Raw genomic sequence first — 16,330 nt, 5'->3', positions numbered from 1 at the left:
AGCGACAAGGTGACCAAGTCACTCATTTTTAAGGAGAATTGAGGCGACAAAGACCATTGTTGATGCAACAAAATTCAACACAATTTAACTTTGAGGCCTGGTTCACATTATAGTAAAATGACCAACCACAATTATTTTATTAGGAGAAGACAATGTTGAAATCTAAATAACTAAAAAAAGACTATAAAATATACAGGTCACTTCTTTATTAACAAATTCTCAAAAACTCGCTTCGGATAAAAGCGTCTGCTATATGCCTAAATGTAAACAGTCATGTCTACCTTGTAAACATGACATTGTTTCTAATTCCAGCCAAAGCATCAGCAACAATTATTTAAGACATCTAAAGTCAATACATTTAATCTGTTTAAAATAGCTTTAAAGCATAGATAAAAACAACCTGTAAACATAGATTAGTGAGGTCACCGTCATCATCTTAGTATAAAATTAAACTCTATTGATCAACAAAGTCAACTTCAAATTCAGAGATTAAACTGTTAAAATTGTAAATAACAATTGCAGCAAAAACACAACAGTGTTTGTTCAATAAACAAATGACCCACTTAAAGCCACAATATGGAAGAATTTTGTTATGAAATATCCAAAAATCACTTGCACAGTGTGATATATTTCATGCAGTTGTGTACTTACATTATCCCAAATGTTCCCAAGAATGTGCAAATCCAGAGAAATTCCTATTTAAAAAAATGGCCCGTCCCTTGTCTCCCTTGTATTTGTCGCATATCAGTGACTTAATATCCGCTGCTCCGCACTACCCTCAGTTTCCGGTTGTAGAAACTACGGCAACACGCAACGACAACGACGACTGTATGACTGTTTTAAACATGTAAAACTGTGTAGCATTATGCTATCAAATCAATGGACAAAGTCCAATATCAGTCTCGGGCTAACGTAGCATTACATTCCACGTTTCTTGCAAGCTAATTCATTACGATGACATAAAATAAAATTAATTCATTACCTCGTCCGTGAACATGATGGGCGATCTCCATACGCCTCTGGATGGTGAAAACGACATGTCCCATAATTGCACTCTCATACATAACGTCATTTAGCTTCGACTTTTGTTGTTGTTTCGAAAGTGCGCCATCTAGCAGTCCAAATATTCCATATTGTGGCTTTAACAGAAGGACAAAGTCGTTTCGGAGAAAAGTGTCTGCTAATTGAATGCAAAGTCATGAGACGACAATTAGCCTCAGGACAGATTAACAAAAACGGTTTGGTGGAAGAGGGATCATATCAACTGAGCTACTTTGATTCTGGTCTTTAAGATTATTGTCTGATGTGGTTCCACATTCATAGTCATACTCCTCACATGACCATGAGTCAATGCTAAGAGACTCCGCTACACTTCTAACAGCTGTTGGTCTCCAATCATCTTGACCCCATCGATCCGTTCCGGTGAAAGAAGCAAGTGTGACGGTGTGACGGAGAGGTTTCGTGTACAATGAGAACATTCTACTGATAAGCTGGAGAAGATACATGCGTGAATCATACACTGAATTTGTCCCAAGAGTCACAGTAGCACAGCGAGGATATATCCCCCTCCCTCAATATCTGGCAAAAAACAGCAGAGCCATTCATGAGTTTAACACAAATTGGTCAATAACAGTCAAAGTCACAAGGGAACTTTAAAGAAATCTAAAGACAAGACACCAAAAGCAAAAACTGAATGGTGCCCAGATTGAATTTAATACCAATTTATCATTTTGTCTGATTTTGAAATAATTTTGACAGAAGTCATTTGACCGTCAAACCACTTAACAGAGATTTAGTAAAGAACAAAAATATGCCATTTTGTTTACCAAATGTTCTGTTCTAGGATCATAATAATACAAAACTAACACATCTTCATTATTAAATACAGTTTTGTACTAGAGAGGAGGATTTAGTGGTCATAAATGAATATAGCCACAGTTGGGCGTCTTCATTATTAGAAGACATCGGCATTCGGCAATGCCCTCAAGAAAACCGTAAAATAACTTGAAAATGACCACAAGATTTGTACTGCCAGCAACTCACTAAAACCAAGCAAGCAGCAAAACAGCATGAAATAAAACTTAAAATGAAATGAGTAACTTCTGGAAAGTATTGTAGCGCTCGCTGTGGGGGTTGCAAGGGAAGGTGACACAGCAGACGCGAGTTAAGAAAGATGAATAATATTTGGTCAGGTGGCTACAATCAGCTTCACATTCCAAATGTTTCAGCACTTCACAAAATGAGGGTCCGGCTAAAGTTTGCTAAAGTCTTACAATAAAGAGATCACTAATCCTGAAAGATATGTCGAATTACAAATATAACACTAATTTTTAATAAAAGCAAATGAAATTGTTGGTAGATTTGGGAAGTGACACCATAGGAGAGCCGGTTAATGGTCAACTCAAAAAATCTGAGCCTTGAAATTCTCTCCATGCACAAAATAGTATGACTAGTAGACTTTTTCAGCGTTATGGTTAAGTGCAACAAAATCCTGTATTGCATTTTTCTCTTCTTTACTGCAGTAGAGAATGAGCAAAGTGAAAGCATGCCATGTGATGCTACATTAAGCGACTGGTGCTTTTGTGGCCTTGACCTTTCAAAACACCATTCACAGAGTTACTTGCATTCACAGCGCCATGGTTTTAAAGATACTGGCGAGAACCGATCCAGACTACAGCAATGGATATTTGTGAATTGCAAAGATGTGTGAGGAGTCAATCATGCGACAGTAATGCACAGCATGCACCAACAAGTGAATGAGGTAGATTGTATTCAGTTTTTAAGACGGGACGAGGAGTTTGACTGTTTCTTGGCTCTTGACCTCTTGAGACCTTACGTAACAGCTTTTACCTCCATAAAAGAGCCATTAGTGCACCGGCCGTGGCCCAAATGCTTCAAAAGTCAATCCAGGATAGCACCAGTGTTACGCACTTCGAAGTGTTACAAGACTTCATAAATCAAGCAGCATCCTTGTTCTGCAAGTCCGACTGAAAACCCTAGACCAAATAACTGACAGAGCAATAACAGAACGAAATGGATGAATTTATTTTTCTGAGTGCTACGGACAAGAACAAACATTCAATTTGACCTAAAATCAAGACTTGCTTTGTTTTTTGTCTGCCAGGCGCTATAATGAGTGAAAATATCCTATAGACCACTTCGCAAGAGGTCTACACTGTTCCAGAAGCACTTCCAGATGCTTTTACTTTTTCATTTTACTTTTATTAAATAAATACACTTAAATATTCAAGATATTTGTTTAACATTACGATTCAGTTCTAAATGTTCTGTTGGTTGTATTCTGTTCAAACGTTTGTGTAGTGTTAAAAAAAAGTGAAACAGGAAGTTCTTCTAGACCAGTGTTGGACCAGTGTTGTTTACGTTTTCTGAAGAGGTCTATACACCTACATTGGAGGAAGAACCCGAGTCGTACTGTATATGGAGATCAAGGGCACCAAGAACACCCTAGCAACCACAAAACAATGCAATGCAAATAGTTAGAACACATTATCAACCACGCAGCAACGCGCTGGCAAACACCCACTCAAGCCTCGCATCACAGGTGAGATTTCGGCAACACTCATGTTCTCTAGAAAACATAAAAACAAAGTTTCTCCATTAACATTAGAAAGTTTCTACCATTCTCTTCAAAAGACCGAACACATCTGACCCACAAAGGCAGATGGCATCCATTAAGGCGCTGCCTCCAAACCTGGAAGTCTTTGATTTGGAGCAGGGATTATACCACGGATTTACTCACACACACGCTCACGTGGGGAGTAACTGGAGCTGATGGTGGGGATGTGAGTGTAAAAGGAATGCCGGTTTATTTGTGTAACCTCGGGTTCTCTGGGCTAACCACAGTCACAGCGAGAGCCGGTGCGTGGGACATTCGGAATTCTTTAGATCCCATGTTTCGCCATAATGTTTGTACCATCGTACCTCCTTCCTCTCTGAATATATTGTCAAGAGAGTCATTGGAGGGGAAGGAATTTTCGCAGTCATTTTGAGTTACACGTCCGTGCTGAGCTGCTACGTTGTGTTTTATCCTTCTCATGCCAAGAAAAATGATCTGAGAAATAATTTCATAAGGAAACCAACAGACTCAAAATAGGTGCAAATCTGGCTTGAATTTAGGGCTGCACGATAATTTATCGCGATACCACTACATCCTATTGAAATCAAGCTGGCTGCGATATGCAATGTGTCGATATTTTTTTAACGCGTAGCTTGTCTGTGAAGCACGGCTCTGGGATCAGTAGGAAATGCTGCTCGATCTAAAAGCAGTGCGAGTTTGAGTCCCTTATAATGTGCATTTGAAAAAGCAACACCCGTCAAACATGATCATTATAAATATACTTTATTATCATAAAAATACCTGATGAGGCTTGAGTAACAGTGATAAAAAGATGTCCATAGGCATTTCCTAGATTCTAGAACGCGTTATGGTCTTCTTCTGCAGTGCGTATTTGCAGTTTCCGCAGGAGAGCGCCCTCTGGCTTTCGGATGCAGCAGCATTTTCCCGTACTTCACTCAAAAGCCGTGCATAAATCACGTGACATTTATCGTCGGTTTATCGCGACAGCCCTACTTGAATTCTTATCACGACGATGTGCCGTTCCTCGCTCTGCATCCCGATTACAATGCATGGGCTTCCTACACTAAACTAGACGTCACATCACTGCTTCAATTTTAACATTCACATCATTTGCTTACATCACACAACGTAACTTAAAGATGAAGTGTGTCATTTAAATATTTTAAAAACCTTAATATAAGAAGTCATTATTTGGCAGAAGTGGCTTAGAAATGACACAATTCACCTTTAAAGCAAAGTATTTTAACATTCATTCGAATGAAACAAGAAATCAACTATCAAAAAATGTAAGCATGATTCAGTGTCTTGGTCATCACAGTCAAAGTAAAACTGGAATCCCCAGAGATCAACATCAACACATTAGCGGATGGGATGCAAACTACGTCGAGTGAATCATGGAAAATCAATAACTGTTGGCGATTGGATAGTTAGCCAAACATTGTTCTCACACAATTAGTAAACACCGCTATCAAGTGAGCGAAAGGTCTTAAATTAACAGTGATACTACTATATAAACCTAAATAAATTACTAAATAAATACTACAACAAGTCATTAGAAGAACATCATAACGCGGAAGAGTTTTATACAGAATTATCCAAAGATGCTGGGAAAAGACATGCAGTTTTTTTCCGTGATGATCCGAATCACCAGATGACTGATGTAATGTCTGATCGTATTCAAAAAACATTTAGAGGTTATCCAACTGACTTCATGGCCACATACGGTAGACTCACTGCTGGTAAAGGGATGGTTCACCCAAAAATGAATATGTTCTCGTGGTGATAAATGGGATTTGGGAACTAGGGCAGAATTTAAACAAGATTTTAAATTGATATTACTTGGAATATAGTGCATGAGTCATGTGGCTATTTTATAAGGATGCTTTTTGTGCCTTTTGGAGACTGACCGCTGCAGTCACCATCCACTATTGTATGGAAAACAGCACTTATATTTTTGCATGCAAACTTCTTTTGTGCTATACAGAAAATAATGACGTCATACTTCAATAAAATCATGTCAAAGTAACATGAGGGTAAAAACAGATGATAAAATACATTTTAAATGGATGAACTATGGCTTTAAATAATGTGTTTAAAGGGCACAACGGGCATAGTAGCCTACATGAGAATCCTTTTGGGTTTCGAACCTTCATTCTTTCAGATGTCCCGTATTTTAGCCATTTAAGGCGCCTTGCCTATCACACTGTTGCTGAGAGTTTTCTTAATGTCAGAGCCAAAATGGCCTGTTTTGTTTAATAAATGTTAAGATGGACACCATTAATTTATAAAAACTTAACATGTAATAAGAGCCTATTGCCTTTATTTTTGCATTAACATCCATTGTCAGAGAAACAGGTTGATCAAAGCCAGACCGATGAATTCATTCATGAAACTACACAACAACAGTACTGGATAACTGAAGAATTGGCAGATGGAACAACACAAAAGCAACACAATATAAACGTGAATTCTTATAGTTTGAATTAATGGCATAAAACATTATCAAAGTAAAATTCACTGAATCAACCCTTGGGTTGTAAACGGCGTGAAGCGCGGCGTTTTTTTAAATCACGAGAAATCGCGCATCTTACCGGAATCGAGGCGAGTCTTTGACGCAGTCTTCAAAATCCACCGTCATCGTGGACGATTTTCCTTAACGATTAAAAGTGAAATTTCATCGCCGTTAGAGAGGAGAGTAAAACTGCAAGAGATCCCAGCGACTTGTACTCCTCTACTGCACACGCAGAGAGTGAGTGAGTACACTAATCTCAAACGCTCGCTCCTAAAACGGGAGTTAGGGATCATCAACGTGTTCTCGTTTCTGGAAAAAACGTGAGAATGTTACTTGTGGTGTGTACTAAATAACAATACATAAAACATGTATTCGTTGTCGCACCACCATTACGTGCATGTTTGATTGGTTTTAAAAATAGTTATTTTGAATTTTTACTTTTTGTGTGAAAATAGCTTAGCCCTTAACAGTCTGATCATATAAATAGGCCAAAGAGATGAGAGATGATCCCTTAAACTGTTAAAAACTACACACCCCATTGTCAATCTGTATTTGCATGAGGTGCAGAAGTGATTTGTTAAAGGTCATATGTGTCTTTTTACATGTTATATAATTGAGATTTATAAACAACCTTTCAAAATACTTGTTCCAATTCTGCTTTACAGAAGAAAGTGAAGTCAAAGGTGATATTGAATAGGACATCTTCCTATTATGTGGTTAAGAATGAAGGATGCCATATAAGACTGTAAAACTAGCCCTTAATGAATTTAGCATTGAGGAATATTTGTGTGCAACCGTTTAAATCATGACCGTGAAAGCCATACGCACACACACTCCACTATAATTCATCCGTTTCACCTCAAGAACGTTTAGACTATGAATTATCCGCTTTCCGCTCCTACGGGAAACGTAACTGTAGCATGGAAAAAATCTTTCAACAAATGTTTTAACTTTGATGACAGCTTAAGGTCTAAGAAATGTTCTTTTCTCCATCTTGTTATATGTTAATTGTATCAGGTCTCGGAAATGGAACCAGTTCAATTAAATGGCTGGAAAATCACCTTCCGGACAACCACCACCATGACATTTAATCACATTTGGAATGATATTGTTTTAGTGCCTGGTATAGATGGAGAAATACATTTGATGCTCATGCCTTCGGTTCATAAAACATATGATGTTCTCTGTTCCTAACAAGCTACATAAAATGTGTACAAATCATATTGTACAGAACTGTTGGACTACCTCACTGTCCATTAAAACACTTTGTGAGACTGACCCAGTTAATACATACATCAAAACCTATTTCATATGTGCATTAACTGTAAAATGAAAGACCACCATGAAATGTAAGATCTTGCTCATCCTGCAACTTAAAGGAACAGTTCACCCAAAAATGAACATTCTGTCATGAATTACCCACTCTCTAGATGTTCCAAACCTGTTGAACAGAGAGAAAGATATTTGGACGGATGCTATAACCAAACAGTTCTTGGACCCCATTAACTACCATAGTAGGAAAAATGACAATGGTAGTCAAAATTGCCCCAGAGCTGTTTGCTGTCCTACATTCCTCAAAATATCTTCTTTTGTGTTCAACAGAACAAAAAAATATATAAAGTAATTTAAGTCAATGGGTTTCAAGAATTGTTTGGTTATAGACCATTTCATATTGGACGCACACGCCTGGACTGCAATTAACTTCTGGTCTATGTTTGGCAAGCGGCTATAACTATTTATATTTATATATGTTAATTTACATTATAATTTTATTGTATAATAATTGTATTAAATAAATACAAGTAGTAACACTACTACAGTTTACACTCTTGGTCGAGCACCCATTTGAGATTGATGTGCGTGTTTTTGTCCTCTCATTAAATAAATACAATAAATGTTGAATGGGGCCTGTAGTTTTGTCGTATTTAAAGAAACCGTATGGTACATTGACCTCTAGCGGTTGAGCTTGGTATCGCAGTCTAAATTCAAAATATTGCAGAGACAAATTAAACCAAGTAACGGTTCTTCTCGGTTTCTTTTGCTTGTTATCAGAAATAATCTACAGGCACTCTATTGTTTGCGAATGTGTACCGGAAGTTAAGGGCAGTCCACGAACGCACGCACGCACGCGCAGTAACGTTTGTTTATGTTGTCTCTTTGAAACCGTATATCGTTTTTCTTCCAAATATCTTTCTCTGTGTTCATCAGAACAAAGACATTTATATAGAATTGGAACAACTCGAAGGTGAGTAAAGGATGACAGAATTTTTATTTTGGGGTGAATTATCGTTTTAAAAGCTAATGAAATTCATAACTGGAATTTTAAAGGGATAGTTCGACCAAAAATGAAAATATTTTTTTCCTTTATTCAGCTTCATTTGAGTGATTCCAAACCTGTATGACTTTCTTTCCTCTGCAGAACACAAAAGAAGCGTAACCAAACAACACTGGACCCCATTGACTTCCTCTGTATGAACACAAAATCTTCTTCTGGTGAATACATGATGACAGAATGTTTCATTTTACGATGAACTATTCCTTTAACTCCTGGAGAAGTTGAGACATTGGGCCTCATTTATCAATCTAACGTAGAAATGAGCGCAGATCCATGCGCAGAAGTCATCTTACGACAGGGTTCACGTGTGATTCATCAAACATTCCTATACCGCCAATCTCATTGTACGAATGATCGTACCTTGATAAATGCGGAGGCTGAAATCGATCGTAATTTATATATCACGCCCCTCTAAATTCGTGGGTGTAGACGCCTCGCCCCTAGATTTTGCGACAAGGAGAAATTAATCCGGCCAAAAGGAGGAACTTTTACGGTTTAGATATGTAAACTTTAACCTTGAAAAGCGAAATCCGAAGAAGTGAAAAACAGTTTGGAAAGAGTATTTACTAGATATGGTAAAAATGACCGCTAATTATTTATTATTATTGTTTCACTATTATTTTTACACTGAAAGTATTGTTGTTGCTTTAAATTACTTTGGTTGTATAATGCATTTCAATTTAAACAAAATTAATCTGACTTCAGTCTTAAAGAATTTTGTTTGAGTTACATTAATGTGTTAATGTAAAAACGAATGTAGATGTAAATTACTGATCATTTTTGCGGCGCAATTAAATGTGTAAATGTTTTTTATACAACTTTTAACTTTTTTCATTTAGGTGAAGAGAAAATGGTCTATGGCGGAGGAGACGGATGCATGTTTCTAAACGGGGTGCTGCTAATCTTGCATTTCAAGCTGCTTAAATCAAGTACACACAGTTTTATGTTTGCTTCATTTATTTTTTCTCTTTCAGATTTGTCAGAGGCAAGAACCAGCGGTCTTCTGCCCCCACAAACCGGCCTGGAGCCTGCCACACAAAGCCAGGCAATCTCGAGCTGTGACCCAGTGCTTCCACCCCCAAGTGAACATCGCACAAATAAAAAAAACATTAAATCATGTGTTTTGTGTTTGTTTTCATTAGAATGCATATTTGTCAAACAAAGAATCTATCATCTTGCAAATAGGTAAACTAACCCATTGCTTGTAAATATATTGATTAGGCCTATTGTAGTTTTTTTAAACGTTTTACTTTTAATTATACATTTTACTTGTAGTAAATGATCTTAGAAATAACCTAAAATTTCATTAAAGTTTTGTACACCAAAGCACCCATTAACCTTGTAATTTTAAACATTTAAATGATCATAAAGTCTACTGTAATAAGGCTAGGAAAGAAAATATTTTACTTAGGCTATGTAATGAAAATAAGAAATCGCATTGGAATCTAATTTTACATTGTTATACTAAACGAAAAAAACTTAATCTATCTTTCTATTTGTCATTATTCCTTATCAGTTATCAAAAGGGTAAAGCATACCTTCACCCTATCTCAAAGCTTGCGTACACGAGCTGAGACCTGTTGTGAGATTTGATCGTAACCGCTCACGTCCATATTGATAAATACCAAGTTTTGCGTGGAAACGACCGTACGCCAAGTGTTCGGTCGTACGCTCGTTTCATAAATGAGGCCCATTGTGTTTCCCATTGTCTATTTAATAATAATAAAAAACATACACAAAGAGTTTCTTCATATTTAAATACAGTAATAGCCATTTTGAATCTGTGATCCAGACATCAAAACTTCAACTGTTCTAATGGACTTTTTGTAGCAAGTACTAAATTAGAGCATTTTAAGCCTTCAATTCCTATTTGAAGGCAAAAATAGAGGCCAATATTAATTCACAGGAAGTGGGACAGCCTGGGGGAGGGATGCACGCCGATTTTACTCCAAACCTACACACAATGCTATTTGTTTAGTTTTGTGCCACAGAGAGAAAGTTGTTCTTGTAAATCTGAATGATGTCATTTCCTGTTAACTGTATGATAATGCGTTAACACATTAGTGTTAAACAATGCAACAATAAAAATTAGATCCAATTAATTCTTTTTTTTCTAGTTTAAACTTCTATGCTCATCAGGATTTCCTATAAATGAAACTGTCCAGTAGCTCAGTGTTTTCATTATGGCGACGTGGTCCATGTTTGACCAAACAGCAAATCGCTTTCCCTTTTCAGCACGACTTACAGGGTTTATTTTGAGCACTCAAACAATGAATCTGTCCTTGTCACATCATGAGAACATCATGTATCTCCTCTGAAGATGAAGTCTTCTCCACTCTGTTGTTGAAATGAGATATTTTCAAATTCTTCCCGTTCTCTTGACATTAACCCGGAGCTTTCTCCCAGACATTTATAGATCAAAGCTCATTTTTTCTTTTTTCGTGGCTGAGTCAGCAGTCTAAATTAGAAATGAAGAGCGAGAGAGAGAGAGAGAGAGATTTACAAGAAACGTCCCATCTTTGTCTTTAAAGTTGTTCCATAATAAGCTGGCACTGCATACAATTTATTTTTTACACTCCTTTCTTTCTTCTATCTTTCTTCTTTTTTTAAGTCATTAAGAGTGTATAACCTGTGAAATGTCACAGAATTAACCAAACTTTTCACTTTTCTGTCCACCTGTGTTTATTTTAGATTCTTGTTCTCCGTCTTATTGTAGACACATGTGCTGCTGTCCTGTGGATTTATTGGAGAGATGCAAGTCTCATGGAGAATGACCTACTTTTCATCCCAGTGCTTCTCAAAGCTCTCTCTCTCTCTCTCTCTCTCTCTCTCTCTCTCTCTGTGCAGACGGAAGAAGACTGTCAGTGACTTTTGAACACATGGCATGTAACATTATCATTTCTGACTGCAGGTGCCACAACCACCGGAGTAAATCTGGCACTTACCTGCCAATACTATAATACACGTTCTCTCTGTTTTCCTCTGTCGAGCGCACTTTCCACTACTTACTACATTCTGTCTGTGATCTATTATTTATCCCTTCTAAAAAAAAATTGTGCATACTTTACTATTGGCGAACAAGTGTTTTACTGTCTGACGGCATGAAGCCTCAGGCCCCTCAGAGAACACTCTCGTGTCTGAACTTTCTTAGAATTTATTTTTATGCAATCTAAATTTGCTTAAAATAGATATTAGGGTCGGAGCCGATAGCCTTGTGGTTAATGCTCCAACATATGGCGCTGTCGCTCCGGGCGACCCGAGTTTGAGTCCTTTCCTCGTGGTCCTTTTCCCGATCCCATCCCCGTCTCACCCACTTCGTTTCCTGTCCTCTCACTGTTACTGTACAAAAAAAGGCAAAAACGCCAAAAAAAATTGATATTAGTAGCGCTGTTGAATTTGCTAAAATAATGAGAGACAATGACAGCCTAATAAAACAATATTTTAAAACGGGTCAATTAGACTTCAGTGTTTTCACCTTGTTGTGTTTTGTTGATTAGTGAAACACTAATCACATGATGACACCCATAATGCTTTGCGGGGTCATTTGACTCGGGTATGGCCCTCTGTGCATAAATACAGGTCAGAATTTAAAGCGGCAGTTCACCATAAAATGAAAATTCTGTCATCATTTACTCACCCTCTTCTCATTTCAAACCGGTATGACTTTCGTTCTACTGCAGAACACAAAAGAAAATATATTAAAGAATGCTGGTAACTAAAAACCAATTCACTTGCATTGGTTGTGTGTCCACATAGAAGAGTAAACGATGACAGCATTTTCATTTTTGGGTGAACTATCACTTTAAGATTGAGGATGCGTTATCAGGGCAAATTTAGCACACTTGAAAAGATGAAAAGAACACAAGACACAATGCTCGGACTGTTGTGAGAGATTTATAGGAACAGATAAATGTGTGCGAAGATTTCCACTTCCTCTTCTTTGCTTTGTGGCAACTGCATCCATCTGAGACCAGGTATAGAGGTCACAGTCCTCTTACATTATATAACATTGTCAAATAGGAGAAGTCCGGCTACAGGCAGAATATTGGAATACAGATAAACCACAGAGTGAATTGAATCAGTTTGGAACTGTGATCCTGTTTTTCCATTAAATCGATGAGGCAGATTCCACTGACAACAACGGACTTAACCACCGAGTTGCAATTTTCATTGTTAGTTCTGTACAACTCTTTGGAATACATGCAGGTCAATCTGCCACAATGTTAATGTGACGCATTTTAAAATGAAACAAAGGAATAACCTTCACTTGCGAGATAAAAGCATTTTTAAAATAAAAAGGGGCAACGTTTCAGTCATGTTCACACATGTGACCTTCTTCAGTGCCAAATTCACAAGACTCAATGACACATCCATATTAATACATACTGTACGGTCACATGATAACATTAATCACATACATGACACATGATAAACCAAATAAAAATCAACACTATACGAAGAGAACATAATATATAGCAGCAATACCGGTCAGCACCTGACCGATTAGTTCCGACTTCTATCTTTTTCTACTCTTTCTATCCTTAAAAAATAAACTTAGCTCTGTATACTGTGGTAGGTTATATGAGACCAGTTTTACTGCTTTTTGTTGTCCTTATGTTGTGCCAATTGCTTCCATTGTTTACCATTTGTAGGTCGCTTTGGATAAAAGCTTCTGCTAAATGACTAAATGTAAATTTAAAACAAATATACAGATGTGAAAATGGTTAATTTTTAGGCATTTAAAAATTAAAAATGTACTTGTTCAAAAGTGTTGTTCGAGAGGCATATTTGTTTAGCATTTGCTGTATTGACCCAATAGGTTAGATTAAACCATCAAAATATAAGGTGTATGGTACAAATTGGACAAAACACTAAACAATATATACACAAAAAAGCAAACTACCCTGTTGAAAGCTGGTTTGAGCTGGTCATGTGCTAAGCTGGTCCCAAGCAGCTAGCTCAGGACCATGATAAACCAGCTCACAACCAGCTACCATGCTTCAAAACATATACCTAACCAGCAAGTGCTGTTTTTATCAACAGGGTACAGCATATCAGAGATCATTTAAATATACGCAAAATGCATAAAAAAACGAAAAGCTACATCATTCTGCTTTGACTCAACATGCTTTACAAATGCTCTACTAGTGCTGAAATATGCATATAATTATTAAACATTCACACACGCATACTTAATTGTATTATGGTATGAGTTTACACTGACTGGAAACATGTTTCTTGATAAAATCTCAGTTCATTAGTTTTGTGCACCATCTAGTGTCCACGTGGAGAACAGCACTTCATCAATTAATCTTGAACAATTTTGGCAGCAAGACTGAAACCTATTTTGAGGTTTAGACATAGATTCAGGTCAGCATAACTGATTCTAAGAGGAACAAAAACACAAAAGACACATCACCACGAGTGACGAATGTTCAACAGACAGATCAATTTATTTTACACTTTTACTCAATTCGCTGTACATGTCTTCGGTTAGTTGTTTAAAAATTGACATTGGCTAGATTTATATATAACAATATAGGAAATCTAACCAAGCATCATTGAAAAAGCAGAGGCAGCGATTTGAATGATGAAACAATGTTTTGGATTAAGAAAATAAATGCAAAACATTTAGACTCTTTCCAGTTGTAAATTGGTTGTTTTAACATCTGTTTAGGGATAAACCTAACCCCAGGATAAACTCGATAATAATATTTTTCTATGCACTTTCTATATAAAACCAATATTCCCCGATATACTTAGTTTACCTTTTCGGTGCCTTAAAGAACCGTTCGCCCAAAAAAGAAAAATTATATTCATTAACTCACCCTCGAGTTCCAATTCTATATAAATGTCTTTGTTCTGTTGAACACAAAAGAAGATATTTTGAAGAATGTATGAAAGCAAACAGTTCTGGGGCACTTTGTAATTTTTCCCACGGTGGTAGTCAATGGAGAATTAGTTACAAGCATTCTTCCAAATATCTTTCTCTCTGTGTTCATCACAACAAAGAAATGTCCACAGATTTGGAACAACTCGAGGGTGAGTAAATGATGACAGAATTGTTATTTTTGTGCGACCGTCCCTTTAAAGTTGTTTCCATTTTGTACACCTCATATTTTGATGGTTGAACCTGAGGGGGCATTGAAGCAAATATTGTACAAACATTTCCCCCCTCCTCCCTGGACATTACTTTTGTCCTCAACTGTTAAAGTGCATGTGGAACATAAAATTCACAATTTCCACCTGCTGAAATGATGCATGTACCCCAGGTGCCCGCAGAAGAACCGGGGGAGGCTGCACTTTCAGTATTTCCTGTTCTGACGGTTTATAACAGTGCACAAACCACAGCGCTCAGAATAAGTTTCCACCTCTGACAGAACAACACACCATGCCTTTGTTTAATCCTCATCCTAGCGATGAACTGAAAACCATGTAAGTACATTGATTTATAGTCCATTCGATGTTGACGTGTTAAGGTTATAAACTGATGTGCGGTCACATTTCTTCTCCACAGCAGAATTAACCGGCACACTTCCACCGCTTTCTCATCGGTAACCGTCAAAGAAAGAACAGAACCAAAATAATGAACGTTCCTCATCACAGATGCATCGATAGCATCTTATGTTCTCGGTTGAAATCTTGAAAGTAATCTTAAGTACAAGGCCATAGAAAGGAAGATCAAGTCTAAGATTGAAATTACTGGAAAGTTTCTCTATCGCAAACAAGTACAACATGGACCCCCCTTCAACCGCCTCAAACCACACCACGGAGGAATTTCTGACTTTCCAGTACCGTCTTTTCACACCAGTGTACACCCTGGTGTTGGTTTTCGGGTTGCTTGGAAATCTGGGAGCTTTGTATTACTTCGTATGTAAAATAAAACAGAAGTCTCCCTCCAACGTGTACATCATTAACCTGGCCGTGGCCGACACGCTCTTTCTGTGCACCTTGCCGTTTCGCATCCACTACCACGTCAACGACAGCGTATGGGTGTTTAAAGACGCCATGTGCCGCATCACAGGCACAATTCACTTCGCCAACATCTACATCAGCTTCACCTTCATGACCTGCATCTGCGTGGACCGCTACATCGCCACCGTGCACCCTCATACCTACCTGCAGCTTCGCAACAAAGCTCTCTCCACAAAGGTGAGCGCCGGCGTTTGGTTGATCTCCGGGGCGTTCATGTTGGCAGTCATGCTGGAGTGCCCGGGGGTCACTGAAGATATGAGGTGCTTCGAGAACTTTACTTCAGAACAGTGGGAGCACTTGGCACCATACAGCACAGTAAGTCTCATTTTTGGATCTCTCCTTCCCTCCGTGGTCATACTGGTGTGTTACCCCATCGTGGCACGCAGAATCGCCCGGATTAACAACTGCACCGCCCGTGGGGCACGGAGGGTCATCTATGCGATCCTGGCCATCACGGTTCTCTGTTTCCTCCCTTATCATATTGTGCATTTAGTGTATCTAGTGTCACGCACTGTATTGCTCACGGAGAAGTTCTGGATCGCCCGGAGGGTCACCATGGCTCTGATCAGCCTCAACAGCCTCCTGGACCCGCTGTTGTATTATTTTGCAACTGGACACTACAGGTGGAGACTCAAAAGAGTGAGGTTTAAGAAGAAAAAGGGAGTGTATTCAATTTCGAATGATCTTTGAAGTGGTCGATGACTGAACGCAGCTGCAAATCTTGGCAGTTTTATTTTCGTTCTTTTGAAAAATAAAAACATGTTTAATACTGCGTGTTTTTAAGATAAGGGATAATAAGTTATGACGGAGCAACCGTCAAGTCCATAAGGTGTGGAAGAACAAACATTATTTGCAAGGAATGAAAACTATTGTTATCAGATAACATTTTAGACAGAGAATGTTAGCACTG

General features: G+C 37.9%; 2 protein-coding genes across 4 annotated transcripts in view; one reads left to right on the top strand and one right to left on the bottom strand.

The window, feature by feature from the left end:
- Positions 1-6,356, bottom strand: part of acap3a (ArfGAP with coiled-coil, ankyrin repeat and PH domains 3a) — a 55,062-nt gene extending 48,706 nt beyond the window's left edge. For both annotated transcript variants that reach the window (XM_057319506.1, XM_057319507.1), the window contains exon 1: positions 6,190-6,356. In XM_057319506.1, coding sequence (XP_057175489.1) covers positions 6,190-6,236 — 47 coding nt within the window. In that variant the 5' untranslated portion in view covers positions 6,237-6,356. The remainder of the gene's footprint in view (positions 1-6,189) is intronic.
- Positions 6,357-14,785: 8,429 nt separating this feature from the next.
- On the top strand, positions 14,786-16,112 carry LOC130545552 (lysophosphatidic acid receptor 4). Of its 2 annotated transcripts, none has more exons than XM_057320120.1 (2): positions 14,786-14,880; positions 14,963-16,112. In XM_057320120.1, exon 2 carries the CDS (start codon positions 15,181-15,183, stop codon positions 16,108-16,110), a length of 930 nt encoding a protein of 309 aa, XP_057176103.1. In that variant the 5' UTR covers positions 14,786-14,880; positions 14,963-15,180; the 3' UTR covers positions 16,111-16,112. The 2 variants fall into 2 exon arrangements, with proteins under 2 accessions (XP_057176103.1, XP_057176104.1); XM_057320121.1 differs by having other exon boundaries at positions 14,788-14,880; positions 14,966-16,112.
- Positions 16,113-16,330: the final 218 nt, after the last annotated feature.

The sequence above is a fragment of the Triplophysa rosa genome, linkage group LG21 (genome assembly GCF_024868665.1).
Source record: "Triplophysa rosa linkage group LG21, Trosa_1v2, whole genome shotgun sequence".
NCBI classification, from domain to species: Eukaryota; Metazoa; Chordata; class Actinopteri; order Cypriniformes; family Nemacheilidae; genus Triplophysa; species Triplophysa rosa.
Note: the sequence above shows the minus strand (reverse complement) of the source record. Positions and strands in the feature narration are given on the sequence as shown.